Below are 27,592 nucleotides of genomic sequence, written 5' to 3'. Positions count from 1 at the left end.
TATACAGGGCCGTTATTTCTGATAAACAAAAGCAGATGACATCTTCACTTGGAGTGGTGCTTTCTGTTCAAAATTCATATCTACAAGGCACATTGATTGCATTACAAAGACAAGTCATAAAGGAAATAAGCATGGCTTCATAACACTTGTGCAAACAGCTCCTTGTCAATGTAATTTGGAAAATTAGCTTTATATTAGGAACTCATCAACTCAGATTCCTCTAATAGCTTTGATCAGGACCCAAATGAAACCACTGAATTTTGATCCTGAAAAGGCAAGAGTCAGTTTGGAACAAGAAAATCACTGTTTCAGGAGATCAGTGCTTACATTCGGGCAGACAAGAGGTGGGTTGTATGTTCAGATTTTAGGTGAGGAGGAGTTTTCACTTTTGGGTCAGTAACTATCTATCACTTTCCCCCAAAGCATCAGAAGTCTCTAATACATACTAGACCGAAGCATGAAAGGCATTGAAACAAAGCCGACAAGATCACTGTGGGGCTGGAGGAAACAGTGCTATTCATTCTCTCTTCTAGACTCTTCACTGCTCTGAAATGAGCATCCAGACATTTCACTGAGAGGCTTATGAGAAATCATTTGAATTTTATCATAGGAAGGAAAATTCAGGTATCAGAGATGCATGTGTATATATAGGGAAGGATGGTCTATCTATGAAGTATAAAATAATTCACATTACCATTATTAAGCACACTGGTAGGGCGTTTGCCTTGCACGCAGCCAGCCTGGCCAAGCCGGGTTCGATTCCTCCACCCCTCTCGGAGAGCCGGGCAAGCTACCCGTGACATATTCAATGTGCCAAACACAGTAACAACAAGTCTCAAAATGGAGATGTTACTGGGCCTGCTCCAGAAAATCGATGAACAATGGGAGGACAGTGTTTGTTTGACTGCTATTATGTAAAATTAAGGAAAGCCTTAATTGCACCATAGATTTACACTAAGAATCACAAACTTCTGTCTGGGCTTTTGGAGTACCACGACTGGCGTTGCTCAGGTGTTACTCTTGCCTCTGAACTCAGGTATTATTCCTTTTGAGGCAATGCTTGGGAACCATATGGAATGACGGAGATCAAACTCAGGTTGTGCATTTGCAAGGCAAGTGTCCGACTCATGATTCTAATGCTCCGGCCCCAAAGAGACATAGTCTTTTTTTTGTTTGTTTGTTTTGTTTTGATTTTTGGATAACTCCTGGCACTACTCAGGGGTTATTCCTTGCTCTGCACTCAGGAGTTACTTCTGGTGGTGGTCAAGGGACTATATGGGATGCCAGGGATCAAACCTGGTTTGGCCACATGCCAAGGCAAATGCCCTCCCCACTGTCCTATTTCTCCAGCTGCTGGAACCAGCAAGTCCTGTTGCTGTGTTCACGTGACTAAGCTGATGGGCCTCATGTTCTCAGGTGCCTCAATCTTCAGTGGAAGAGGTGGGAGTGTATTGGATGAAAATAATAAAAAAAATCATTGAGGTACTTTTAGATATGGACGCCAATAAGAAATTATTGACTACTTATTCTGATTTGGAGCAATAGCACAGCGGGTGAGGCGTTTGCCTTGCACGCGGCTGACACGGCCGACCTAAGTTCGATTCCTCTTCCCCTCAAGGAAAGCCCAGCAAGCTATCGAGAGTATCTTGCCCACACTATCTTGCTCGCATGGCAAAGCCTGGCAAGCTACCCATGAAGTATTCGATATGCCAAACACAGTAACAAGTCTCACAATGTTATTGGGCCCACTCGAACAAACTGATGAACATCGGGAGAACAGTGACAATGACTTATTCTGATTTAGAGAAGTATTCTGAGTTTGTGGGTAAAATTGTCAGCTTTTGTTTGTTTAAAATCAATTTTGACTAAATGCAATTAGGAATAAGAGAGAAGAGACCCCAGCAAGAATAGAATTAAAACCTTCTTTCAAATAATTTGCAAATGTAAAATATGATAGTTATCATGCAGAAAAATTCAAAATGAAAAGAAAGAGCTGCTGAGAGTCTTCCTAAGAAAAGATCGGTGTCGTGAAATCTTTAGTTTTAGTCATCATGGCAATTCAGTCCATTTTACTAGAAACAGAAATACCTTATTTCTAACTAGCCACAAAACGGGGAGTGGGGGGTAGGGGGTGGGGAGAAGGAATCAACAGATGGCTATAAAAGAAATCCAAAATTTTTACAGTTATTTATTTTCATTTAACGAAACAGCCTTGCCATACTAAGAAAACATTTTTGTAAAGGTTAAATAAAGTATTTCATGGCAACCGCTGCTTCTCAGGGCCTGTATAACAAGAAACATGAGCCCGCCAAAGTTGTGTAAGTGGGTTTGCTTTCCCAGTCAGGGAATGTGGTATCTAAGACCTTGTCCTAACTTACTTTATCCCCAAGTGTAAGTCAAGCAAGTCAAACATGAACTAACGCCTGAAGGCAAGGCTCGGACTCCAAAAGTATGGATTATTTCACATTTATCTTCAAATCTGCTCTCAGAGTTCTTAAAATTCACTCACTTGGCAAGTGGGGAATTATCATGAGAAATGAAATAATTTCATAACTATGAAGTCATCCAACATTCCATGCATCTGACACTCGTTGGGCTTGGCCATGTCTTGGGCATTATACTGACCTTTAGATAATAAGCTCTTCAATATCCTGTTCAGCATGGAAATAATTAAAAAGTGCCACAGTATAATAGGTATGCCATTGTCTCTAATAGAGTTACTGTTTTTGTTACACAGATTTGTGGTAAGAGGTTATGATTAAAGACAATCATATTATGTATGCTGAAGTCTTTATAACATTCTTAATCAGTATTTCCCATTACTGAGAAATGGCAAAATACCATGCTTTAATGGCCCAGCTGCACAACTTTTCTCCAAGCACTCTGTATTAAAATTCACGTTTAAAATTAGTTCAGTACAGGACCTTTATGTTTAGACATCAAGAATTCACATTTGCAGAGCACCGGCTTGTGAAAAGCCTTTGAGTGTCTTGTAAAAAGCTTAAGGAATCTTCAGTACATTTTTCTCCAAAGTTCTATTTCAATAACTGAAATTTATTGCCGGAGGAGGGACAGAGAGCCCATTAGCGGCACCAGCAGCCTTTTCTCCCGTGCTCCACAGCTGAAATAACCCCCATTCGCTTTTTTTTTTTAAAGCAGGCTTTAGAAAATTCCAGAAACCAGTCTCAGATTGGTTAAAGTGCCCTATCTTGATTCTGCCTTTGCTGTTCTTGTGAAGGACTTGAAATGTCTTTACCAGATCATGTTGTGAATCTCTTAAATAAACTTGGAAAACTGCATCTCAAACCTCTGTTTCGGTTTACGTGGAGTTAGCCCATTTTTCAGGAGAAAACCAAGAAATATCTCACTGACTTCCCAAGATACCACAGGGAGCCTCCCTGGGAATGGATGTGGCCTGATTCTCATGAAACCAAAAATGTTTTATGGATGAACAACACCAGGCCTTTGCTTAGGGGTCTTCTATTTTGCTGTTACACTATGGATCAAAATGCGGTGGCTGGTGGCTGGATGTCAGTCTTGGGTGTTCATTCACATGGATTCAAGTGTTTATAGAATATTTTTGGATTACAGCCCCTGGTTGTGAGTAGTTTACCTAACTGTTGGTCTTAGTGATTGTGGGGTCACAAAAAGAAAAATGGGTCTCTGGGAGGGGACTAAAGGCAGAGAGTTCCTTCTCCTGTCAAGCTGCCATGCTTGCCACAACAGGTGGCACTACTGAAGCCATTCCCAGAGTCAGAGAGAGATGGAACAGGGCAAGTTTAACTGGCAATGGTGTGTCTGTTCAGTTTAAACATTGGACTATTCTGTTGCATACCTTTAGGTTTATGGAACACAGGAAGAACGCGCCATAGAATAAACACACGCAAAGGTTCAACAGTCAAGGGAAGAGCTGGGCATGTGTGGTGGGCCAATGTATGAAGAAAACCGCTCAATGAACTCTGGTGCCATTCTGCATTTTCAGAGCTATTTTCCTCAGAGGCCATGGGGAAGTGAGTGGGGGGCCAGGCTGGGATGGGGCAATCAAGCACTGTCCTTCCTTCAGAGGAAGTGTGCGTTGGCGTGGTGATAGTAGCATCTAACAGGCCAGGATACTGCTGCCCCATCTCACATTGCTAAGATAATTGGGCCTTTGGATATATGTCCTTGACAAGGGTCAGAAACATTATGTGGACTCTCAACAGTAACTGGGTCAAGATTTATCGAAAGCTCTTGAGACGCGAGATCCAGGACTAGACACTGCAGCCGTCGCTTTACTGAGCCCCGTCATCTGGATTCTGTCTTCTCTTCCCTCCCCTGCTGTGTGCAATCCATCACGCCACCTCTCCCCTACACCAGCAACCTCTCCCCTCCTGGGTCTCTCACATGCGCACATGCCACTGAGACCCCCGCTTGACCCCAAAGCCTTCTTCAGATGACACCCCATCAAGACCTTTAACCAACAGCTCACTCTTTCCTCTCCTCCATGATTCTGTGAACCCCTGAAAATTGACCTTCCTTAGGTAAACACAACGCCCTCCCTACACCTCCAATCACACAGGAGGCTACCACCATATACCTTCTGGATTGTTCCAATGCCCTCCCCCCCCAGGTTTGAGGATATGGCAGTGTGCTGGGGTTTGCCCGTGTGTCTTTGGGAAGCATAATTTTCCAGTGTTCAGGAATTCTCTGAGTTGCCTGTTAAGTTACTGGCAAAGTGAAATGAACTTCGGTGGCAATATTTCTCCCATGAAAGCTGCTGCCCTAATACATGGGGTTCCCCACCACACTGGCCCAAGAGACAAGTTCTGCTACCTCTTCATCATCATGGCATGAATGGTTTATGCTTGTTCTGTCCTGAATGAAGCCTAATTTACCCTGAGCACAATGTGCTGTCTGTCCAGCTGTCCGCCCATCCACCCACACATATATCCATCCATCGATACATCCAACCACACATTCCTAATGTGCTCTCTCCATTTCTGTCCACTGGGCCAACTCCTACCCATCCAATGAGCCCAGACTCATTGAAGAGCCATGCTGGACCCTCTGGGCTGTAGGTCCTTTCTGTGTCAATGTGGCTTAAGACAGTGCTACAATGGGTGCCCTCCTGGCCTTCTCCAGGTCTCTCCCCCTGACAGATCCACATTGGCCTGCAACAGTTCCTCTTCTACTCCATAGTAACTCTGTGGTTCTCACATGCTGACTCCTTTCCCCGCAAGCCCACCCCAGCCATCACTTCTCTGGCCCACTTAACTTTTAGTTCAACAGAGAGATGCAATACAGTCCTTCTTCTGGGAAGCCTTGCTAAGTTACCATCCCCAGGTTAGTTTGGAAACATCTTCTCTGAGATGGCAAGATGACAGTGTCCATATCCGGGCGCAGTTCACTTTATTACTGACTTCCCCGTGTTTTAATTCCCACTCACACTATCTTCCCTCCTAAGACTGAAACCATAGAAACAATATCCCATGGGTTTCTGCTATTATAATAAGTTACTTTTCTAACTTCCTCATTAGAAAAGTTTCTTAGCGGAACTCATATTTTATTATATTTGTGAAGGCCCAATAAATGTATAGCTATGATTTAAAAAAATGAATAGTTGGGGTGATGGAAGATGGTATAATGGCTAGGGCATATGCCTGGAATGCTTCTGACCTGTGTTCATTGCTGGGAACCCCCTGGGGCAGCCCTTGAGGGTCCTAATACTCTCAGGACATTCTGGGCACCCCTGGCACAGCAGGGGTCACGCAGTATCAAATCTCCCAGTCCTTGTGCTTAACTCACAGCCCAGCTGGCTCAGAATCACAGGTGGGGCTCCCTGACCTCCTGGGAAGTGCTCATCACGCACAAAAACAAAACTAATTACCAAAAAATCAACCAACCAACCAAACAAAAACACAATGAACAGGGCATCCGGAAACAGCTCATGGCTGGAGCATGTGTCTTACATGCCCTAGGCCCTGAGGTTGAATCCCTGAAAACCTACAGTCCCCAAGTACTGTGGTGTGTGTGTGTGTGTGTGTGTGTGTGTGTGTGTGTGTGTGTGTGTGTGTGTGTGTCGGGGGAGGCATGGTGGTCATCAACAGCACTGGTCCTGAGCACTGAGTACCACTGGGAATGGCCTTGGGTCCGTGGACACTGTTGGGGAGGTCCCACCAAGAGCAAGTGGGAGGAAAGCCTGGGGTGTGAGGGAAGGGGGGTAACAAGGGAGAAAACAGCAGACAGGAGGGCTTGTAACTGGAATGAGTCTGCTCTGTCTGGCTGCCAGGGCATTTGGCAATCACTGAATACATAACGGGGAACACTGTGAAGACTTTTGCATCAGAGAGTAACAATAATCAACACATTCCCTAGGAGAATGACTTGAGATGTAGTCTACAAGAGGTGGGCAAAGCTGTAACTACGAGAACAACGGAGAAAAATTACTGCAATAGTTTATATGAGAAGCCATCAAGATTATGATACCTGCTTTTGTTCCAGTTAGTATTTGGAATTCCTATCCTTCAGACTGCCCATAAAAATTCCCAGGAGTCTTTAACATCTGTCTGATTTAATCATCTGTCCCTTCGTTAAACCAAATTGAGACATTTAAAAAAAAGTGATCAAGGGGAAAAATAACATTTTGATCTCCACGCTCAGAGGCAGTCACATGTAACCTCAATCTGTCCAGTGGTTTTTTATGCACTATTCTTATGGTAGAGCTCATAATGCAAGCATAGCCCATAATGAAAGCATAATTTATACTCTGCTTTCCTGGCAAATGCCATGGCACTGACAGACCTTCCTAACTAAAAACTTGAATGTCTCCTAACAGCCCATCATTGAAATATGCCACATTTCTTATTTCCTTCAAAGTAAACATTTGTTTTTTGGATACTATAAATGGAATGTGATGCATATATTTGCATACAAATCTTTGTTTTAATTTGGTTTAATTCTTGAGAGCTGACCACCAGTAGAGTTACTGCACCAAAGGTGATGGTCATTATGACAGTGCAATGCTTTTTGTAAAACCCAGCTGCTTCTAGAAAGAAGAGTAAATTCCATTTGTATATCTGGGGATGCTCAGGAGTCATGTCTGACCAGGCTCAGGGACCACAGGCGGCATTGGGAATTGAACCAGGGTCACATGTACAAGGCAAGTGCCTTAACTCCTGTACTATGTCTCTGATACTTTCCATGACTTAGAGTGGGCATGCCTAATGGCGCTTGAGGGATACTGGGTTTACAACTGTTGGTGCTGAATTGGGGGCCCCTGGGTGCAGGTATGTGCTCTCCCACTTGAATCACATCCTCAGACCCTGCATTTCTCTCCTCCGCCCCCATTTTATTCCTCTCTTTTTCAAGAATTATGATACCCTGGAACCAGGCCAATAGATGCACTTACAAACTGGTGGAGTTGGCGAGTGGTCATGGCTGCCAGGTCTTCCGGAAGTATGGGCAAGTGGGGGGTGGTCACCCACCCTGACTGCAAGAAGGCCTGAAGTTTTTAGTCAAAATGCTCCATGTGCCTGAAGTTCTCGGGAGCTTAGGTTCTATGTGAGACTCAGTCCTAAGGTGGTGGAGTCTGGCCACGGCGGTTCTGGGTTGTGGGAGTGGACTTTGTCAGGGTGGGTATGGGAGGACACGGGCACACCAATTAGTCAGGAATGGGTGTCAGAAATTTTTGCAGGCCCTGTGCTTCCCTTTCTAAGCAAAGATTTCCGTATGTGCAAAGTGCCCCATAAATCACAGGTGAGCACTTGAAACATTCATTGCTTCAAAAGTTCTGCCAACACAGAGTATTTCTACCGCTGAGCTCATCACTGGGTTAAATCTTTCAGTTGTGATGGTGGCAAAGGATTTCTCTTTCTATAAACATGTGTATACATGAATTATATAACTCTTCTGGGGTACAGGAAGAGTGACAAGAATTGCAGTTTAGTTAATGAAATTGATGAATGATTGAAATTACTCTAAGATATGCAGGTGCTCAGAACCTTTTACTTTACTTTCATATAAAACGAAAAGCAACCTAATCTTATTTTAAGTTATTTTCACATTCAATAAGAGAAATGGAGACCTTTCTATAGGCTTGGAACAAGTATCAAAAATGTTTGATTGATTTGGTGAGTGCCAGCTGACTATAGTTAGATTTAATTATTACCTCTTATTTTCCCTTGATTTCAGACACATTCAACCACGTTCTCAAGTCCTGGAACTCTCTTGTTGATAGGCATGAAAACAACTTGGTATCGAGCCTTTCCATGTGAGTAACTTGAGGGAGAGATCTTGAGGTGGGGGTTAGCAATCCGCGCCCTGTGGCCATATAGACCTGCCACCTCTTTTCTTATCCCCTGAGAGCTAAGAACAGCTTTGATGTTTTGAAATGTTGTGAGAAAGTCAAAAGGATACTGTTTCGTGATGTGTGAAAATTACTGAAATTCCAATTTCTTTGTCTATAAATAAAGTTAATTGGAACATAGCACACTCATTAGTTCCGGCTGATCTTGTGCCGAGTGAGTAGTTGGGACAGAGACAGGAAGCACGGCCCAAGCACCAGGCCCGCATACTCTCTGCCACAGACCTCCACTTGACAGGAACGTAGCACTGTAGCACTGTCCGCCCAGTGTTCATTGTTTTGCTTGAGCGGGCACCAGTAACATCTCCATTGTAAGACTTGTTACTGTTTTTGGCATATCGAATACGTCATGGATAGCTTGCCAGGCTCTGCCGTGCGGGTGGGATACTCTTGGTAGTTTGCCAGGATCTCCAAGAGGGACAGAGGAATCGAACCCGGGTCGGTTGCATGCAAGGCAAACACCCTACCCTACGCTATGCTATCACTCCAGCCCAACAGGAATGTATGATCCCTATTTCCATCACCACTTCTCATGGCCATAATGACTATTCCTCAGATGCTCGGCTGGTCTTCAAAATTAACTCTTTTTTTTTCCCTGGTGTGGGGGGTGCTACACCCTGTGGTGCTCCAGACCTATTTCTGGCTCTGTGCTCAGGGGTCACTCCTTGTGGTGCTTGGGGGACTAGATGTGGTGGGGGGGAATCAAGGGTCAGGTATGTGCAAGTAAGCGCATTAAGCCCTGATCTCTCTCTCTCTCTCTGAATTGAATTCTTTACCTTGTTATAGTTTGCATTTTTACATGGCTACCATTTTTATAAGCTTATAAAAGTTTAGGCAACATCCATTTAGAGGAATAGTTTATTACTTTGTTTTCTTCTATGGCCCATTTTTACCGTGTCTGATTTGATTTGATGGCTAAAGTTAAACTCACTGGGAGTTGGACTGGTGCATTCTGAAAAGATTACATAGTCCATAAATTGTCTATATTTTCAGTGTAATAGCAAATGGCGAGTCCTTACTAACAAGGTGAAACTTGTATTGGAAGGAGCTGAGTAAGCCAACAGTGCTTCGACTAACTAATAAGAAAGTGAACTGATGCACTGACTCCATAAAGCCTGCTGTCTGGGCACTACATTGGGTTGAGTTCTGTTAAATCAATTTCCCTTGACTTGAACACACATACTGCCCATAACGCCCACTTCCAGTATCTATGCTCAACGCCACTGACCAGGCAGCACTCCCTTAAACAATCTTCTCTGGCTCATCATTTTCCCAACCAACCTGCCCTCAAGCCTACTGAGTGAGGCTATTTAAGGTGGTGGCATATGGGATGGTGCAGCTGGGGATGTTCAATTACTCCCTGGGAAATACTTTTATTTTTCCTTTGTTTACTTAGGCAAGGAATTATTGTTGGATGTCCCACACTTTCAGTGATTCTACTTTGGAACAATGACAAGGAGAGTTTCAAACTTTTCATTTCTGCAAGGTTTTCAAGCTTGGGCGCTCCGGAGTTGGTTGTGCGCATGTATCTCCCTTTCCTGTTGAGACTTACTGTTGTTAGTAACGTTCAGGGTGGGCCCCGGAGAGGCTGACCGCTTGGAAACCTTCCCATGTGTCTGCCACTTTCTCGGTTGTTCCACGGTTTAGGGGAGTTAAGTTCTACGAACTTCACAAATCTTCCAAGAGACTCGGAGTTGATTAACATATCAGGTAGCACCAACATGCAGACACAGACATGCAGAAAGCCAGTCTGCTGAGCAACGCAGGCCAAACCCTGGAGTCAGGAGGAAGGAACTGTCTACCCATTTGAGACAATTACAACCACCAGGTGCAGTTTGAAGCTGAGTTTTTTTTTTTTTTTTTTTGATCCTTAGCTGTAACCTCTCATTTGAAAACAGAATTTGAAATGGGAGAGTAAGAAATTCAATGAAGACTCTCTGGGCCCATGAAGGTTTCTGACTTCCTAAAACACACTTCCTTGGGCAAATATAGAGGGAGTAAAGAGAAAGAGTTCTACAACTTTGATCTATGTTTTTTCCTAAGTACTGTCACGGTGGCTCCTCCAGAAGTCACAAATTTCAAAAGGAAAAGCATACCAACAGATTAGCTGCCCTCTGACTGACAGGTGTCATGGCAATGCTCTGTTTGGGGTGACACCGTGGAAGCCAGGGTACACCCTGGACGAGGCTCTTGCATCTTGCCTCAGATATGGCGTCTTCATATTGTCAGTGACTCCGAGCCCTTCCATGCAAACCTGGCGGCTCGGTTATTCTAACCAACAAATCACACTTCCTGAGCCTAGGAAAGTTGACTCATGCTGCGGTGCTGGCAGTAGACAGACAATCCAGAGATCTGGGGTTTGGTTCCAACTCTTGCTGGCCATTCCCAGGTGTCACTGACGAGTTATAGACACCAGTGGAGGACAAGGTGAAACTGAGCTAGCAACAGGTACAGAAAGACCTTAAAGATGGTGAGGTGGCCGAGATGGCCATGTTCATCCATCCTACTGTCCGGTGGCTCTTCTCGCCCGCTGAGACTCTTTCCCTACAGACCTGGGCTGCCTGCTCTGCTTCCAGGCATGAGGCTCCCCGTCCTGAATCCAGAATATCTCTGAGGGCCGGGGCTGAGTCTGAATAAGAAATGGTGGTGGAGGGGTTGGGTGGGGGATGTGTGCTTCCTCTGCTCCTTTTTCTCCTGCCAACACCTCAGCTGCCATGAGAATGCCCAAATGGCTGCAGGTGAGCAGAAGGGCACAGTTACTGCCCCCACTGTTGCCTTGCCCTGATGAACACACCTCCCAGAAAGAGCTAGAAGGCTCTGAGTATCAACGCAGGTTTTCTTTGCGGGGCTGGGATCTTAGTGTTCATCCCTATCCCTTATGGCCTCACTTTGCAGCTTCAAAACATCAAAAAGCAAAGGCCAAGACCGAAGAGGCTGAATTTGGAACCAAACACAGAAAGTCTGACTCTGTTACAGGCTCAAAGAGATGACCCCTGTTCCTTGGGATCTCTGTGGACGAGAAGCAAGACCGCAAGGCCTTGCATGCTCATCTCACGAAAAGGCCAAGTGCAGTGTCAGCTCATCTGCTTCACTGCCTGAGAACTTTTATTTCAGAAAGACTAGATCGTTTTTCTCCCCCCATTTCCTGTCGGGTTAAGTTGGATCAAATGAGAATCGTACTGCATCTACTTTCCCTAATTTTACACTAGTAACGTGGCCAAAGCCAGGAAGAAACCGGGATCCAGCTACTGGGGGTGTGGGGAAGCGCAAGGGAGCCCCGGGCAGCCTGTGCTCCGGAGCGGGCCACTGGGCCAGAAGGGAAACGCTTCTCTAATCTAATGACTTTCTGTAATCACAAGCAGACAGTAGTTTCCTTCTTCCCAGCATTTTGGAAGTCCGTTATTCTTGAGAGGACTCCTGAGGATTTCTCTGCCTTGCTCTCGGCCACATCTTTGGGTTTAGTTGTTTCTCCTCTCAGCCCTGCAGTGCCCTGCACAGGGAGCGAAGAGCGGAATCTTCCTACCTGGGCAGTGCCTGGGCTCTTGGCTGCCTCTCCCAGTGCTCCTCTGGACAATGCATCCCATGCTGTCCCCAGAGAGTAAGGCCTGAGGCCAGCACATGGGAAAGACCCAAATCCACGAAAAACCCCAAACCCAAATCCGCTGGGCTGATACACACCCATTCACAGAGTCCCCCCGTGCCCCAACCCTCTGTAGCAGGCGTTACTTGGACCCCCTTTTCCAGCGGGGTTGGGGGCTCCCCAGGGAGATGCCTCTGCCATCCAGCTTGGTTTCCCACAGTCCACAGCTCTGCCTCCAGGAGGAGTTTTCCCTGGAGAGGGCGGCCGAGCTTCCCTCCCACATAGCGACCCTGTGCACTGGGCCCCGGAGGGCCCGTACCTGTGCAGATTTGTGCGAACGCCAGCTGTACTGGTGACTGCGGAGGCTGGCCAGGAGAATATTCTCGTCCGTGTCCACCTGGCCAAACCGCAGCGTCTCCTGTGTGTCGTTACAGATCACGAAATGGCTGAAGACCAACTCCTCTACCTCAGGGCATTTGTTCTGAAAGAAAAAGAAGAGGAAAGCCAACGTGCATCAGATTAATTGCAAAGCTGTTTGGCAGCTGTCTGCCCAGTGGCGACTCTTACAACACACAAAACACAGCGAGATCTGTTGTCATTAGCTCTGGTATACAAAGTATTCTATACTTCCAGGGCAAGTACAGAAAATACCTTCAAGAGATCTGAAAGGGTCCAAGAATATGTTTCAATTTATGCTCCTGCAAAATAAATCATAGACACAGAAGAGCAGAGAACAATGAGATCCTTCAAACATTTAACATTTTCCAAGGAATTAGCTGGGACTGGAAGACCACGTTTGTGAGCAGAGTCCTGGAGGCTAGAATTACCAAGTTCCTGGCCTTCTATATGAAACAATCAGGCCCAATTACCAAAGACACAGTTTGTACCCGACAGAAAGTGTGGATCATTTAGGCAATGTGTTTCCAGTTCCTGAAAGAGGCAGGAGTGTGTGTGTGTGTGTGTGTGTGTGTGTGTGTGTGTGTGTGTGTGTGTGTAAATCTGCTCAGGGAGAGATGTAAATAAAACCACAACTGTCGCTCTATTCTATAGAGGCTGAACACACAAAACAGATGAAGTCCAAGAGTCGGTGTAAGCCAAGTTGTTGCTTTTCAAGAGAAATAACGTTAGCTAAAAACCAGTTGTTAGTGTCTGTTTCAGCTAATAGTCATCAATCAACTAATGTCACCAATTAAACCGCCGAGGCTCAACAAATTAGTAATACATTTCTGTGTTGATACCTCATCAGCGTAATGATATCTCTGTTGGCTGTCTTAAGCCCAAACACTGCCAAAGTGATAAGGAATTTTTGGTGATTATTCATTTATCAATCTGGTTGGGTTATGGCTAAAAACAAACAAACAGGGAAACAAAAGACCAACCCCCCCACACCAATACACAGGCCTCTGGTAAATGAAAATAGCTAAGTCCATGATAAATCCGAGAATTCCACGGGAGAAAAAATATCTTCATCAGCCTAACTGCTGCCATGGCATGTAAAACACAACTGGCGCTCTTCCCTCTCCCAGCTGTGGGTGTGAGTAATGTCATGACAACAATGTGCTGTCATGTGGCGCTTGCAAGGCGCGAGGGAGGACAGGGGCTGCTGCTCATGTGCGTGGCTGCTGGAAGTGAAGCCTGAAGCCCGAGAGGCCCAAGGATGAAAATTCAAGGAGCCCAGCCTGGGCCGAGAGCAGATCTCCAGCCCCACCCTGGGAGAGACCCCAGGCAGGCCCCAACCGGAAGCTTCCACAGGCTTCCATGGAGCAGCCAAACTCTGGGCAGCGGGGACGAAGGCCCGGAAATGCCTAATTTTTCCAGAGAACCCAGTGGACTTCGAGCCTTGCTCTCTCAGCCTCTGGTCTCCAAGACTGAGATTTTACTTGCCACTGGTCACCAGGAGAGTTTCTGACTAAGTGAGATGAGAGCAGTCGTAACCAGCACTGGTACAGAGATGTCCGCCACCATCCTTCCTACGGTGCTCTGACCCCAGAGCTGGGTTTCCAGACCCCGATGGTCCCATGGGGCTGTGCTCAGCTACCCCAAGTCACTCTGTAATTGCCCATTTCAGGCCAGCTCCTCAAGCCCTCTGACACCCCTGCCACTCCCAGGGCCCACTTCAGTCACCTGACACCACAAATCCGCCTCTGTCCATCTCTCCCTCGCCTGACTAGCTTGTCCACTCCCTTATGGTCCCTGGTCTCAGGCCGCTTCCTCCCCGCAGCATTTTGATATGCCCCAGCAGCAGAGATGCTTTTGGGAAGCTCTACAACGCATGGGAAGCAAACCTACTGAATCTGTTTCACTTCCAAATGACACACGAAATAGATGCTCACTGTAGAGAAATTAAGAAACGCAATGTATATGGGTTTTTTCTTTCAACAATATAATTTTATATTTGGAGGCAACTGCTATGTTTATATGTTTTTTTTACATAAATGAATATATGTTTATTTATGTTTTCTTAGGCCACATCCATAGGCTCTGCACTGAGGGATCACTCCTGGTGGGGATGATCAGGGGGACCACATGTGGGGTCAGGGATCAAACCCGGGCTGGCCCAGTGCAAGACAAGCACCCTGCCCAATGTACTCTCTCTCTCTGGCTCTACTGTGCAGAATTCGATGAATTTTCTTCCCAAAAGGGAAATTGCTATCCCTTTTGTGTGTTCTGCTTGTTCTCATGCTCTTCTCACCTAGCCTATCCGATCTCATATATTTATTGAAACCTATGATCAAACTGGAACCATGGGATCAAAATCATTTGGATGAGATTTTTTCCACATAACATCATATCATCAACATCGTGGTTCTCCTTGTAAACACTTTTCTCTTCTTTCAGGTCCAAGAGGGCAAGCACAAAGAAAGGGCAGATATTCCAAACTCCCACTTAGACTGATAGTCAGAGATCAAAAATTCAGTGTTCATAATGAATTGGGATCACTCTGTGGGTAATACAGAGGTTAAGTTACCAGATGGAGCTTGTGCAGAAACAAACAAACAAAATCACATTACTCTCCTCCTCTCTAAAAACTGACCTTTAATAAATGACAAAGGTTTGGGGAGGAAATGTAAATGAAAGAACACCAGGGGTTGTTTACATTTTTCTAAGGAATATTCAATGCCCTCAGGGGACAGTTTCTAGAGTGTTCCTTCATCTGTGGAGTTCATTATAACCGTAATAAGCTAAAACATTTATGGAAATGCCTTAAATTCTGGTACGCTGTAAAAAGAAAAAAAAGTTCCTACACATTTTTGTGGCATCATATAGGCGAAGCCTCAGTATACTCTGATTTGAAATAAAAACTGACTTCTTCATATTTAAACTGTGTTTAAATATGAAGTTTAATAAGGCCTTGCACTTAACGGAGTCATCATTTTTTAATGCAAAAAAAAGGTCTCCAGGCCTAATTTTGGTTTTTAAGTCAAAATTGTCAGAAAGTGCAATTTTGTGCAAATCTGAAGATGTGGCACAGAAACTGCCAGCAAACTATGAGTGGCATTCCGGGTCCCTAATCTGGTTTCACAAAACATTCATCATTTATGGGAGAGAGTGAGAGACCTGTAGTCGGAGAAATTAGATACCGAGGGAGGCTTCTGTTCATCTTGATCTTGTGACCTAGAGGTGAAAGGCCAAATTGTTTCATGCTTCAACTGTCTGGTCCTGCCACGCTGGGGACGAATGACTTGCTTGGGATACAAATCTGATCAGAAGGATGTGGCGACTCCATGACCTACCCGGCTTCTTAAATTCCTATTTTCCTATTTCTCTTTGGCAACAATTACACTAGCAGCGCCCTGCCCTCCCTGGGAAACTCGACTTCCCTCTAAAGGGATAAAGCAAATTCAGAACATTTTATAATCAAAGAACTGAATAACCCTTGGTAAGTCCACTTCAATGTCAAATGTCCTGTCATTTCAGAGTAGTGTGTTTTCTGTATTTACTTTAGCATACAGAGGGCTAGATGCCTACCACATTAAAACTTGGTGGCAAGTACCCTTGACATGGAAGGAAACGAGAAAATTACAGCAACAATTACAGAAGTATATCCTCTTGTGGCTCGTGTTAACATTGCCAAATCCCTGTATAAATCAGAACCAACTATTCATAGAATGTACCTGTCAGCAATACGCTACGTGACATATGGCTCTACTTAATCAAATATACCATTCCATTAAAGAAAAAAAAAACTCGAATATTCCTTCAAGGCACGGTGTTAGCTAGTCAGTCATTCACACTCTGATGTGGTTTAAAACATTTAAATATTTATGCACTGTATTTTATTTATACGTATAGCTGTATCTCAGAGAACAATTTGACCCAGGGAGGAAACAGCCGTTTCTGAGGGCCATTTTGCAGTAGTTGCTGCGTACGAGCTTTCTTATAATGGTCCTGATACCAGGACAAAAATATCCTGGGTTTAAATGCTCTATCAATGACTCTTTTATATTTTCTGGGTTTGTTTTTTATTAAATGCATTGTTCAAAATATGACAAAAAACAGAAATTGGAGCCACGAAGGTTTTTTTCACATCGCTATTTGAACCAGCTGCAAAGATTTAGATCACACTAGCTCTTATTTTACGCATGTCCTTTGCAACAAGAAAACCATGGAATGCCCTTAAAAAAGAATTTCAAAATATGAAACAGATGTGTTATCTTCTTTCCCTTTGCTATTGTAGTGCCATGTTAGGTAATTAATTCCTTAGTCTTGTATAGGTCTTCATGCATATAAAGAGGAGAGCTGATTCCCATAAAAATTGTTAAGTTAGAGAATTTGACTCCCCCAACCTCCCCTGTCCCCACAGGAGGTCAGTGTGGGCTACAGGACCATTTCTCATGGGGAGTCAGCTCCATACAAACGTCTGTCACCTATATGAAATGTGGGAAAATGGCTCAACTTAAATAGCATCACAAACGTTGTGGAAACAGATTACTGTGAAAATCAGTAGTGGATGCAGTGGTGATCTACTCTTAAATCGCTGCACACCTTATCATTTTTGATCGTAAATCGCTGAGCATAGTACTCAAACATGCCTCGGCAATATAGTAGTGGATGTGGACAAGTCCATTAACGAGGTCATGGGAACAGATTTCATTAGCATAGACCATCACATTTTTCATAGGGCTCATTTCTGACAAGCCATAAGAGTAAAAGGTCTTTGATGAGAAAAAAAATCCCCTGGGAAGTGTTTTGCTTGGTTTTACACTCTGTCGTTCTTCTCTCTCTCTGCTTCCTGCTTCCTGTCTGCAGGATGTGATACTTTTGATCAGAAAAGGTTCTTCGTTTCTGCCATGGATGCTTGGGCCATCTGATACATAGCTACGTTGAAGCTTTGGCACACTAAAGCCATAATACTTGGAAAAAATTTCTGGGAATATGTTCCTTTCCACACAGATGTGGTACATTAGTCACAAAAATGTGGGCATGATCTCCAATGCCTGAGCGGAGAACCCATACTCCCCAAAGTTTTTAAAAATAACACGATGGCCCTTGCCAAAACAGAGTTGGCACCATGCATTTCTGGTGCCCATCAAGTGCTTTCTTCTCTCCTTCTCCTGTTTGCACTGCACTACTTATGAGGAGTGATAACAGTGAGGAGGTCACACACAGACAACTGCTGACGCCCGAAGATGTGCCTACCTGCTGCCACGCTTTGGTCGCGGTGTGCAGGGAATGGACGGCGTGCTGTCCAAAGCTGATGCTCACAGAGTCAATGACCACCGCGCCGTCCAGCAGCTCCCCCGCTGCATCGCTGGAAAGCGCCACCTGCCCCGAGATGCTGAAGGGCTGCACGATACTCTGCATGGTCACGTTTCGGTACTCAAGGAGTCTGCAGTCCACCTGGGCCGAGAACCGGAGCTTCTGACAGGCTCGACTATTATTCCACTGTTGAAGGTACACGTGAGGGTCCTTGAGGGAAAGAATCATGTATTCTAGTTCGGAGGGCACATTTTTATCCGAAATAAACGGCTTCAGGTATTGTGGGGGAGCTGTTGAGAAAAACCAATGAGAGGGAAAAAAATACTAAAGTGAGCCCATACTTTATGGAAAGAAAAAATGAAAGATATTTGCATTATTCATTTTTGTGGTTCCTAAGTTCAATATCTGCTATTTAGACTTTAAATATCTTCCTGAGGGCACTGAAACATTTTAATTATTGTGTGATATTGCAAACCAAATTTTTGTGTTTGATCAGGGCATCACTTAAATCTTTATCTAATGGTTACACTAATTTTCAGAGACAAATTCTGGGTGTCCAGAGAGATAGTGTATCTTGCTCGCTTTGCATGTGACTTTGCATGTTCAATCGCCACATATGGTCCCCCAAACTCCAACAGGAGTGATCCCTGGCACAGAGCCACGAGTAATGCCAGAGGACTTAGGCATGGCTCTTTCTCAGCCCACCTCCCAGAAAATGATAATGAGAATAATGGTAACATCTGCAATTTTATTATCTACTCAAAAATTTTCATTAGGAGGCAAGCAAAACAGCTCACGATAATCGGTAACCTCTATGGTACGTTTCAGAGGTGTTTCAGACGCCTCTGACTTGGGGATGGATGCAACACCCCCAAACTTCTGCAGCCATGTGTGGTGGAGCTGTCAGGAGGGGAGCGAGGAAGAGCCAGATAACAGAATCACAGGGAAGGAACGTCACTGACGTTCTCATGAAGCGTTCTTCAACTTTCTACACCTGAGGGCCCATGTGTGAAGACCCCCATCTAAGGTACAGGATGGAAACACCTCCAAGCCTCTCCACTTCCTGAAAACAAATCTTCTGAGTAAAAACAGATGACTTGTTTCCAAAAAAGGGAAAAAAAGAAAAGAAAAAGAAAAAAGGAAGAAAAACCCGTGGGGGAACAAAAACGGTTAACAGTAAGGGACTGCCATTTTGTGTTTTGTTTTGGAGCCACACCCAGCTGTCCTCTGGTGAGCTTGGGGTGCCATACAGGGTGCCAGGGATGAAACCTGGGTTGAACGCATGCAAGGCAAGTGCCCTCCCCGCTGTACTATCTCTCTGGCCCGGAGGATGTTACTCTGATGCTAGATTAAAGCATACCTGTGCCTAGTTGGTCGAGGTGATGACAAAGGTGCAACTCAAGGTGGGCGAACTGCAAGGCGATGCAAAGAGATGGGACAAACCAGGGGGTGAAGCAGGAGTCGACTCTGGTGCAAGCAGCCAGCGCTGTCGGTGTTATAAGTTGGTCACACGTGCTCTGAGAGCCAGATTCACTGGCAGAGCTATGGGAGGAAGTCGTAAAAGAAGTCAGTAATTTCAGTCTCCAAATATAATGTGAGTGGGATGCCTGGTTTAAGGGTTTATGAAGCTGGTTCCCATAGTCCTAGAGCCAATCTGTGCTCATCAAACCTTCTGTGTTTTCTCATATAATAAACACTTACTCTTAAAATTATGTTTGTATGAATTATTCTCTATGAATTATGGGCAGAGAAGTCTCAGAGGAGTCCTCGCTGACCTTCCTTCAAGCCAACTTCCTCCCAGTCCCCTCTCCCATACTTACTGTCCTTATAGTTTAAGACAAGATGGTTTAGAGTGTGATGCTGCTGTCCCAAGCCCCACTTTCTGGGTCACTATCAGTGCTTCACCCCTGTTTCATTTCTTCAAATTATCTGTACCCACAAACCTATATGAATCAGTCAATACTCTACCCAACACCAAGTGATTATTGTACTAGGTTACAGAAGTGCTACATGGCCATGTCCAGAAGATCCAAGGTCACGAGGACAATGACCCAGCTCTGCTCACTTGTCCAGCATCTAGCACCATCCTCTCTGCATCCAGCTGGAGGTGAATGGTGAGAGCATGGGTGGATGGGGGAAGGGTGTACCGGGCACTGCCTGGGTTTCTCGCTTTGGCAGAAGCTAGAAGCACGAGAATGGGGCCTGGAGGGCAGAAGGTGCAGGGTGCACTGTGTGCACTGGTGCTCGCTGCCTCCTTTCCATTTCCATCTGCCAGATTTTTTTTTTTTTGCACTGGAAATTTGTACCACAGTTATAGAAGTCTGGCCCCCAAACCCATGAGACTCAAGAGAAAGACTGTGACTTCCAGCATCCAAAGGAGAAGCATGACAAAAACAGCAAAAGGGACACATTGTTGGTGTTCAAAGAACTCACAGTCTAACCAGTGATATTTGGAAAATGTAATGCTATTAATAAAACAAAACAAAACAAAACAAAACAAGAGCCCCTGCCCAGGAACAGAAGTGAACCCAGAATAGTGGGGTGTTCTCACCAGTGAAGAAGCTGAGTCTTAAAAGATGTTGCAAGGGGCCAGAGAGATGGTAGCGCAGGTAGGGTGCTTGCCTTGCATGCATCTAACCTGGATTTTGACCCTCAGCATCCCTTTGGTCCCTTCAGCACAACAGGAGTGAGCCAGGAGCAAGCCCTAAGCACTTTGCCCAAATCAAATATGCTAATCAATGCTTAACTTAAAAGGAGTTTTTTCAGGTATATATAGTTATATTTAAGTAGTCTAAGATACTACTTCTACCTTTAGAACCTGATTGAAATGACCACAAGCTATTCGAATATCAATTTCTATTTAAAAACTGGATTCATATAAGCCTTTTTCTTTTTTTGGGCGGGGAGGTGGGGGCACACATGCCAGTGTTCAGGGCTTACTTCTGGCTCTGTGCTCTAAGATCACTCCTGGTGGGACTTGGTGAACATATGGGGTACCAGAAATTGTAAACTCATGTCAACACTATGCACGGCAAGTGTCCTACCCACTGTATTATATCTCTAGTCCCATAAAACTACACATTTCTTGATCATAAAATTAATGTGGCATATATAATTGGAATATAATTTTACTTTGAGGCAGTAAAACTAAATTTTTCTAATATTTCATTTAATTATATGGCCTTCAGTTGAGAAATGTTGACCTATATGGCTCTTTTAGCTCTACTACACTTGGGACTTTAAAATCCTTACATAAAAAGGAGTCACATAATTCCACTTTATAGACAGTCCATTCACTTAAGGATCCTTTACTTCTCATGGTGGGGGGGGGAGGGAGGGAGGGAGGAAGGAGGGAGGAGGGAGGGAGAGAGAGAGAGAGAGAGAGAGAGAGAGAGAGCGCTGTTCCTTGGGAGAATCTAATTGATAAAGAGGGTTTAGTCGGGCCTTAGCAATGGTCACTGATGTGTAAATATATTCAGGGTAATACCAAAGATAAATAGTTCAAAAGGATAGTTAAAACAGGATCTAAAGTCTCTAAAAGAAAGGCCCCCAAATAGCCAGATCTAATCTAATGACTGCTTCATTCACAGAAACTATCCTTATTGATCTACCCGCCTTTAACTTCAATTTCATACATAGTAAACCACTAAAGCTGGTGGCATATAATTATCACCAATATGTAGGGGCTGAATTCAAGAGACTGCTACATGTCAATATAACTGCCTGAGGTAAATGGACCACGGCCTACAAGACTGAATGTCTAGTCTTGGGTCTATTTTACTGAGGGCTCAAGTGCCACCCTCAGTCTACTCTGCCTCTAACCATTTCTAAGGTCTTAGCTTAAAACCTTTAGAGTTGGAGAGATGGTGGGGAATTGAACCTGGGTATAAAGTTCAAGTCTCTACCAAATGATTTGCACTCAGGCTGCACCATTGTAGCTGTCCTGCACTCTGGCAGTTTTATGCCAACTTTCGGAAAGATATCTGTCTCTATGCATCTGTATCCCCATATATGTTTAAAGATTAAGCTGCACAGAACTGATACTTCACTTAGGAGGTCCTGGGGCTCCACTTGTGATTCTTTTTTTTATTATTTTTATTATTATTATTATTATTTTTAACGTTCTATTTTTTTTTATTAGTGAAACACCATGAGGTACAGTTGTAGATTTACAAATTTTTGTGCTTGGGTTTCGTTTATACACTGATCAAATACCCACCCCTCCACCAGTGCCCATTTCCCACCACCATGGATAATATCCCTCCCCCCGCCCCCAGCCCCCCTGCCACTGTGGCAGGGCATTCCCCCCTGTTCTCTCTCTCCTTTTGGGTGTCGTGGTCATCCACTTGTGATTCTTGGCCACCCAGGCTGGTGGTACAGGGCAAAGTCCTGGGGCTGTGGTTCTGCTCAGGCCCACTCAGGCCCACGATACTGGTGGTATCCGTTATGCTGGTAGAACTTGGGAGCCTCCAAGACCCAGTGGTGCATTAAATGGATCCTGGATGAGGCACATGCCGAGTGTGCACCCTAAGCCACCATACTACTTCCCAGCCCTCATGGGATGAATTTTATGAACTTCTAATGTATCTACTTTGCAAACCACTGAGAAAATCATTTTTGAGGAGAACATCTCTAATCACAAAAATATTGTTGTGTCTGTCCACTTCTAGGTTTCTCGGATGACAAAATATTCTGGATCAGGATAATTTTAACAGTTTTCTCTCTGTAAGGAATGTTGACACAGCATCAAAGCGCTGATGTTTTCTTTCTAAAAAAAGGATGAAATTTATTGATTGCCCCTTTTGAAAAATGCCTTGTTGGTGTTTTATTATGTTGACTCTTAAGCCAACTGTTGAAACTATTTCATATTATCGCTTTTTATCTGAAAAGTAGTTAATTCCAAACAATTTAAAGCAGATAAGTTGTGCAATAATAGGAATGCTAGAAAATTCCAGGTAAGGACAAAAGATTTGTGAGTGAGATGTCAGAAGCCTAATAAAAAGCTGTTTGAATATGATTACCTGCATCTGTTCTATTCCCTGGAGTTTCCACATTTCCAGAGTGCTAAGCTTAATTTCCATGAATGTTCAGCGTAATCAACCTTGTCTAAATGTGTCTTTCAATGGTAAAAATGCATTCTTTCATAATTAGAATAAAAAATTATTTCTACTATTATTGAAACTCAATATTAAAATTATTTTAATGATCTAATATCTCAATTTTTTAGAATTCTTGGTTCCTGACTAGGCAGTCTATATTAAGAAGAGGCAACCTTTCTCTTTATCTGCTGACTTCTCACTGGAAGTCTAAATTGCTATATTATAGGTAAAAAATCAAGATTGTAATCCTAGAAGCTTAGAGTGATAGTACAGTGGCTAGGGTGCTTGCTCTGCATGCAGCTGACCTGGGTTCAATCCCTGGGATTCCATATGATCTTGCAATCACCAGAACCATCAGGGATTATTCCTGAATGTAGATCCAGGAGTAAGCCATAAACATCACTGGGTGTGGCCCCCAAACCAACAACAAAAAACCCCCCTAAACCTCTGAAATCCTATAATACATTTTCACTAATTATACACTATAATAATACATTAGCAGGAATTATGCTAATGTATGTATTATTAAACACTGGAGGGTGATTAATTTTTAAACAGCCCAAATGATAGTGAAATGGAATTAATCAAATATATTATTAATTACACAGAGTAATCAGTGAAAAAGACTAGGATACTAAAAACCAATATTTCACTATGGTGGGATTATGAGTAGTATAATTTGATTTCCAGAAACATTCTTCAATGAACACATATTATTATTCAAACTTTATTTTATAATTTTAAATTATTCATTTTGGGTCACACATGGCAGTGCTCAGGGCTTACTCCTGACTCTGCATCAAGGATCTCTCCTGGTGATGCTCAGGGGACCACATGTGGTACCAGGGATAGAACCCAGGTCAGCTGTGTACAAGGCAAGCACTCCACTGGCTATACTACCTCTGCAGTCCCAAACAAGATTTCAGCTTCTAGCATTCTTAGGTTTTGTTTTTTGTGCCACACCCAGCATTGCTCAGGAATTACTTCTAGCTCTGTAACTCTGAAATCATTCCTGGATCGGGAACCATATGGGTGCCAGGGATCAAACCCAGGCTGGCTGGTGCAAGGCAAGTGCCCTACCCACTAAACTCTCTCTCCACCCCCTGCTCCAAATATTTTCAAAGAAAGGACATCTTAATCTATTTCTAATGGAAGTTGGACTCTGATATTTACAACACAGAACAGTGTGCTTTGATTAAAACCGTATAAAAGGTATATAGAGTGGACAAAAACAGAAAAACTTGTTGATAATCAGTTTTTTTTTCTGAAAAAGCCTGAAATGGTAGGCACTTTCTCCACTAAGGTGCTCAGGATGTGTGCTGGGAAAAAGGGGGGTTGTGTACAAAGAATAAGGCAAGGCTAAGGGCCACTCATCAGAGAATTGGAAGGTGAGGCGTGGGCAAGACAGAGAACAAAACGCTGGAAGGCTGTGTGCACACGGCAGTGAATGACCAGAGGGAATCTTCCTAATGAGAGTAACTTGCTCTAGTTTCTTGTCTCTCGTGGAACCAGGAAAAGGAAAACTTAAGGATATGTGCACATGAAGAAATCAGGAAAAGTCAGTTGTGGACAGTCTTTTATCTGAGCCAGGGCATATGCTAAGGAGGAAACGCTTACTGGAAACCTTAAAAATGCAGAACGGGGAATCTGGGGATGTGACTCAAAGTGCCAGGAAGCATCTATGGTGTGGAAGTCTTCATGTCAAAAGGATTCGAGAACTGGGTAAAACTCTGCCAAGTGGAAATCCTTTGGGTCTGGGTTATTTTGGTTAGTCAAGAATTTCTAATGTCTACAGGTTTATCTTTTAAAGTTATTTTAAAAACCACCTAAGGAGGAAATATCTCCAAGATTCCCCATTTTCAAAGGAGACAAGTTATTTGACCCGTCTGTGACTGCCCCTGGGGTTTCATTAGGTAAAGCTGCTCGCCCCCGAACATCCCGGGGAGTAGGTGATTCTTTGCCTCTAAATTCTTTCATCTAGGAAGACTATATTATTTTTTGGTTAGTTTGATGAATTTCTTGTTTTAGATTTGAGGATCTCTGTGAGTGCCCCTGGGGCTGTATTTTGAGGAAAGCACAGGATTTTGAGTTAACAGGTTTGAAATTTTGAAACCAAGTTCGTGCCTGGCTCAACCAGCTAGTGGAAGACGGGGTCAAGAAGGGTCTTGGTTGAGAGAAGTGGATTTGACCTGTTTCCCACCATCGTGCCACTGTGTGGTTACCTCTGGTCATCAGCCCCACTCTGGCTGTTGTTCAAGACGATTCTCCAGAGGGCCGAGGACACCAGCTTCTTCTGGTCATGCACAAGGTTGACATCTGGCAACGGCAGTTCACAAACTTTGCTTTCGGACAGACTGAATTCTTGAAATGCCACGAAAACCTTCTGGAGTTCGTCCCAGTATTCCAAACTACAGGGAACCTGTTTTAAGAGGCAGAAGATTTTAGAGGTTACAATAAAAACAATGCTGCTATATTAGTTGGAAGGCTGATAAATAAACCTCATGAACATGATAACATTAAGTCATAGAAAAGGGAATATGTTTGAAAAGACGATACTTAGGTTTCCTTTGCATGGCTAAGTTCATCTTGCTTATCTACAGTATTTTGCAGGACCATTTCAAGAATAATAACAAATAGAGTCACAAAGCAGTTCCAGTAAGAGAAAAAAAAAAAGGAAAAAAAATTTACCAGGTACTAAATACAAAGTTATAGTAATTAAAAGATCAGGTTGGGATAGTAACATAAAAATACATTAGAAGAACAGTATAAAAGTAGTATATGATATAAGTACGGATAAACTTTAGTCTGTAATGAAAGTGCTGTTTGAAAGAAGTTGGAGAAAAATGAAAAGTGAGGTAGCAAGAATGGGCTGGTCAGCTGGTAAAACCCATATTTCTACATGAAAGGAAATAACAAAGGGATCAAATAGTAAGGACTAAACTCCGAAATAAAAGGAGGGGAAACACTGGTATTTTAATCTTCAGAGGACAGACTTTCTTGCACTGGAACGGGAAAAAGAAAACAGTATTGATAAGGTAACTTTTTTAAAAAAGCAACCGGGATACAATGCGGCATCGAGTGCTTCCGAATCAATGGGAGAATGGTCCATGAGCATATGGTTAAAGGAGCAAAGGCAGTGGCTGGAGGAAGCAGTTGCCTGCTTTGAGGCCCTGACAGACAATTCCAGGCGCGATTTTTCAGGCTGTCTGCAGAGGAGGTGCGCGCGCGCGTGTGTGTGTGTGTGTGTGTGTAAGAGGCACAAAGAAGAGACCTGTTCTGAAAGGGTGGGCGTGGGTGTGGTCAGCACTGTGCCCAGGTCTGTCCCTTTTCTGCAGGCATAGCCTGTCTCTGGGCCACTGCCCTCATGGAACTCAGGAGGAAAACCAAAGCACACAGGTAACGCAGGTGCAGGCGGAGTGATCAACAGTAACGGTTCCTATGTCAGACCCAAGCCTGTTTGCCCTTCAGCGTGGATGGAGGAACACTGGATTTTCTCTCTAAGGTGCCAATCCTGCCTGATGTGGCTCCCAGAGGAAGAGATCTGACTGGCCCACAAACACAGCAGTGATCTATATCCTGGCTCACTTCACTAGTCCCTAAATGAAAGCAATTAGAAAATAGTTTTAATGCAAGAGTGTGGACGTGTGTGTGTGTGTGTGTGTGTGTTTACTTAAGTATGTGTAAGCGTAGAAACAACTTAGATATCCATAAATAGGTGAGGATTTAAATATAAGACTCTGAGGATGAATTAAAAAGAATTACATTCTGTACAACATTGGCATAACCATTAAAATGAATGAGGACTATCTTTATACACAAATACAGAGACAGCCAACATTAAGTTTCGAAATCAAACATGTGGGAGGACCCTCTGTCTTTGTGGCTCCGATGCATTCCCCTCTGGGGAGCACCCCCATCCTGGCCCGCCTTTGACCTTGCACACATCACACTCGGTGCTTCATTGCTCACAGCTTGTCCCTTTCAGCTGACCTGGGGCCTTAAAGGCACCAAGGGCCACATTACTAAAGAAATCTTTTTGGCTTTTAACACATTCTGGCATTCTGGGGTTGAAGCATTGCCTGATCACTGTCGAAGCTTCCTAAATGAATAGGCTGATTCAGAATCATTTTTTTTCCTAAAGAGGTGATTCCTAATATTTCAGTGGGAAAGAATTTTCCCTCCACCTATAATGAAGTTCCTTAACATGCTGTGCAGAGAAGTGCCAGATAAAAGGCAGAAAAAAGGGGCCCTGAGGGGTCAGCACTGAGGCTGCAAAAGCCAAGGCTGTATTCAATGGTAAGACAAGCAACCACTCCCCAGCATCCTGCTGTGAGCCAGTTCTTCCAGAAATCTGACTTTCCATGACTTTGCTCTGGCTCTACCTCCCCCGAAAGGGTCTTGGTTCCTATATTCTCTCTGACAGAACCATCGCCTCCCTCATTTTCATGTTTAAATCCTCCCCATCTCTCAAGGTCCAAATGAAATACCACCTTTCTTTGAGCCTCTTCACCTCCCCAGATGGAAACTCTCCCTTTTTTGAGCGCCAATGGCTTTTCGGAACGTGAATCTGTTTCATGGCCCTGCTCCCTGTGTACCTCATATGATAGTTATTTCCACATATGACATATTCCCTGGGAGACACATTCCTTGAGGGAATGATTTCCATTTGGCTAAGCTTTGGATTTCCACGGCACCTGACAAAGTACAGAATGAATGTTCACACACACACACACACACACACACACACACACACACACACACACAGAGTGTCACTGAATGAATGAATGAATAATTCATGAATGAATGCATGAATGTGAACATACTGGGGATTCAGCCCTTCTCTGGCACAATAAAGATTCTCCACAAAATATC

General features: G+C 44.0%; 1 protein-coding gene across 4 annotated transcripts in view; it reads right to left on the bottom strand.

Annotated features, from left to right (window-relative positions):
* The window catches only part of VPS13B (vacuolar protein sorting 13 homolog B), a 667,453-nt gene that overhangs the window by 56,811 nt on the left and 583,050 nt on the right, over window positions 1-27,592 (bottom strand). For all 4 annotated transcript variants that reach the window (XM_056124953.1, XM_056124949.1, XM_056124951.1 and 1 more), the window contains exons 39-42: window positions 24,943-25,139; window positions 18,982-19,163; window positions 17,562-17,911; window positions 12,241-12,402 (exon numbers count right to left, since the gene is read on the bottom strand). In XM_056124953.1, the coding sequence (XP_055980928.1) occupies window positions 12,241-12,402; window positions 17,562-17,911; window positions 18,982-19,163; window positions 24,943-25,139 (891 nt within the window). The remainder of the gene's footprint in view (window positions 1-12,240; window positions 12,403-17,561; window positions 17,912-18,981; window positions 19,164-24,942; window positions 25,140-27,592) is intronic.

This window comes from Sorex fumeus, unplaced genomic scaffold, assembly GCF_029834395.1.
Source record: "Sorex fumeus unplaced genomic scaffold, SorFum_2.1 ptg000053l, whole genome shotgun sequence".
In the NCBI taxonomy this organism is placed as follows: domain Eukaryota; kingdom Metazoa; phylum Chordata; class Mammalia; order Eulipotyphla; family Soricidae; genus Sorex; species Sorex fumeus.
The sequence above is the reverse complement of the archived record's forward strand: the minus strand, read 5'-3'. Positions and strand labels throughout refer to the sequence as shown.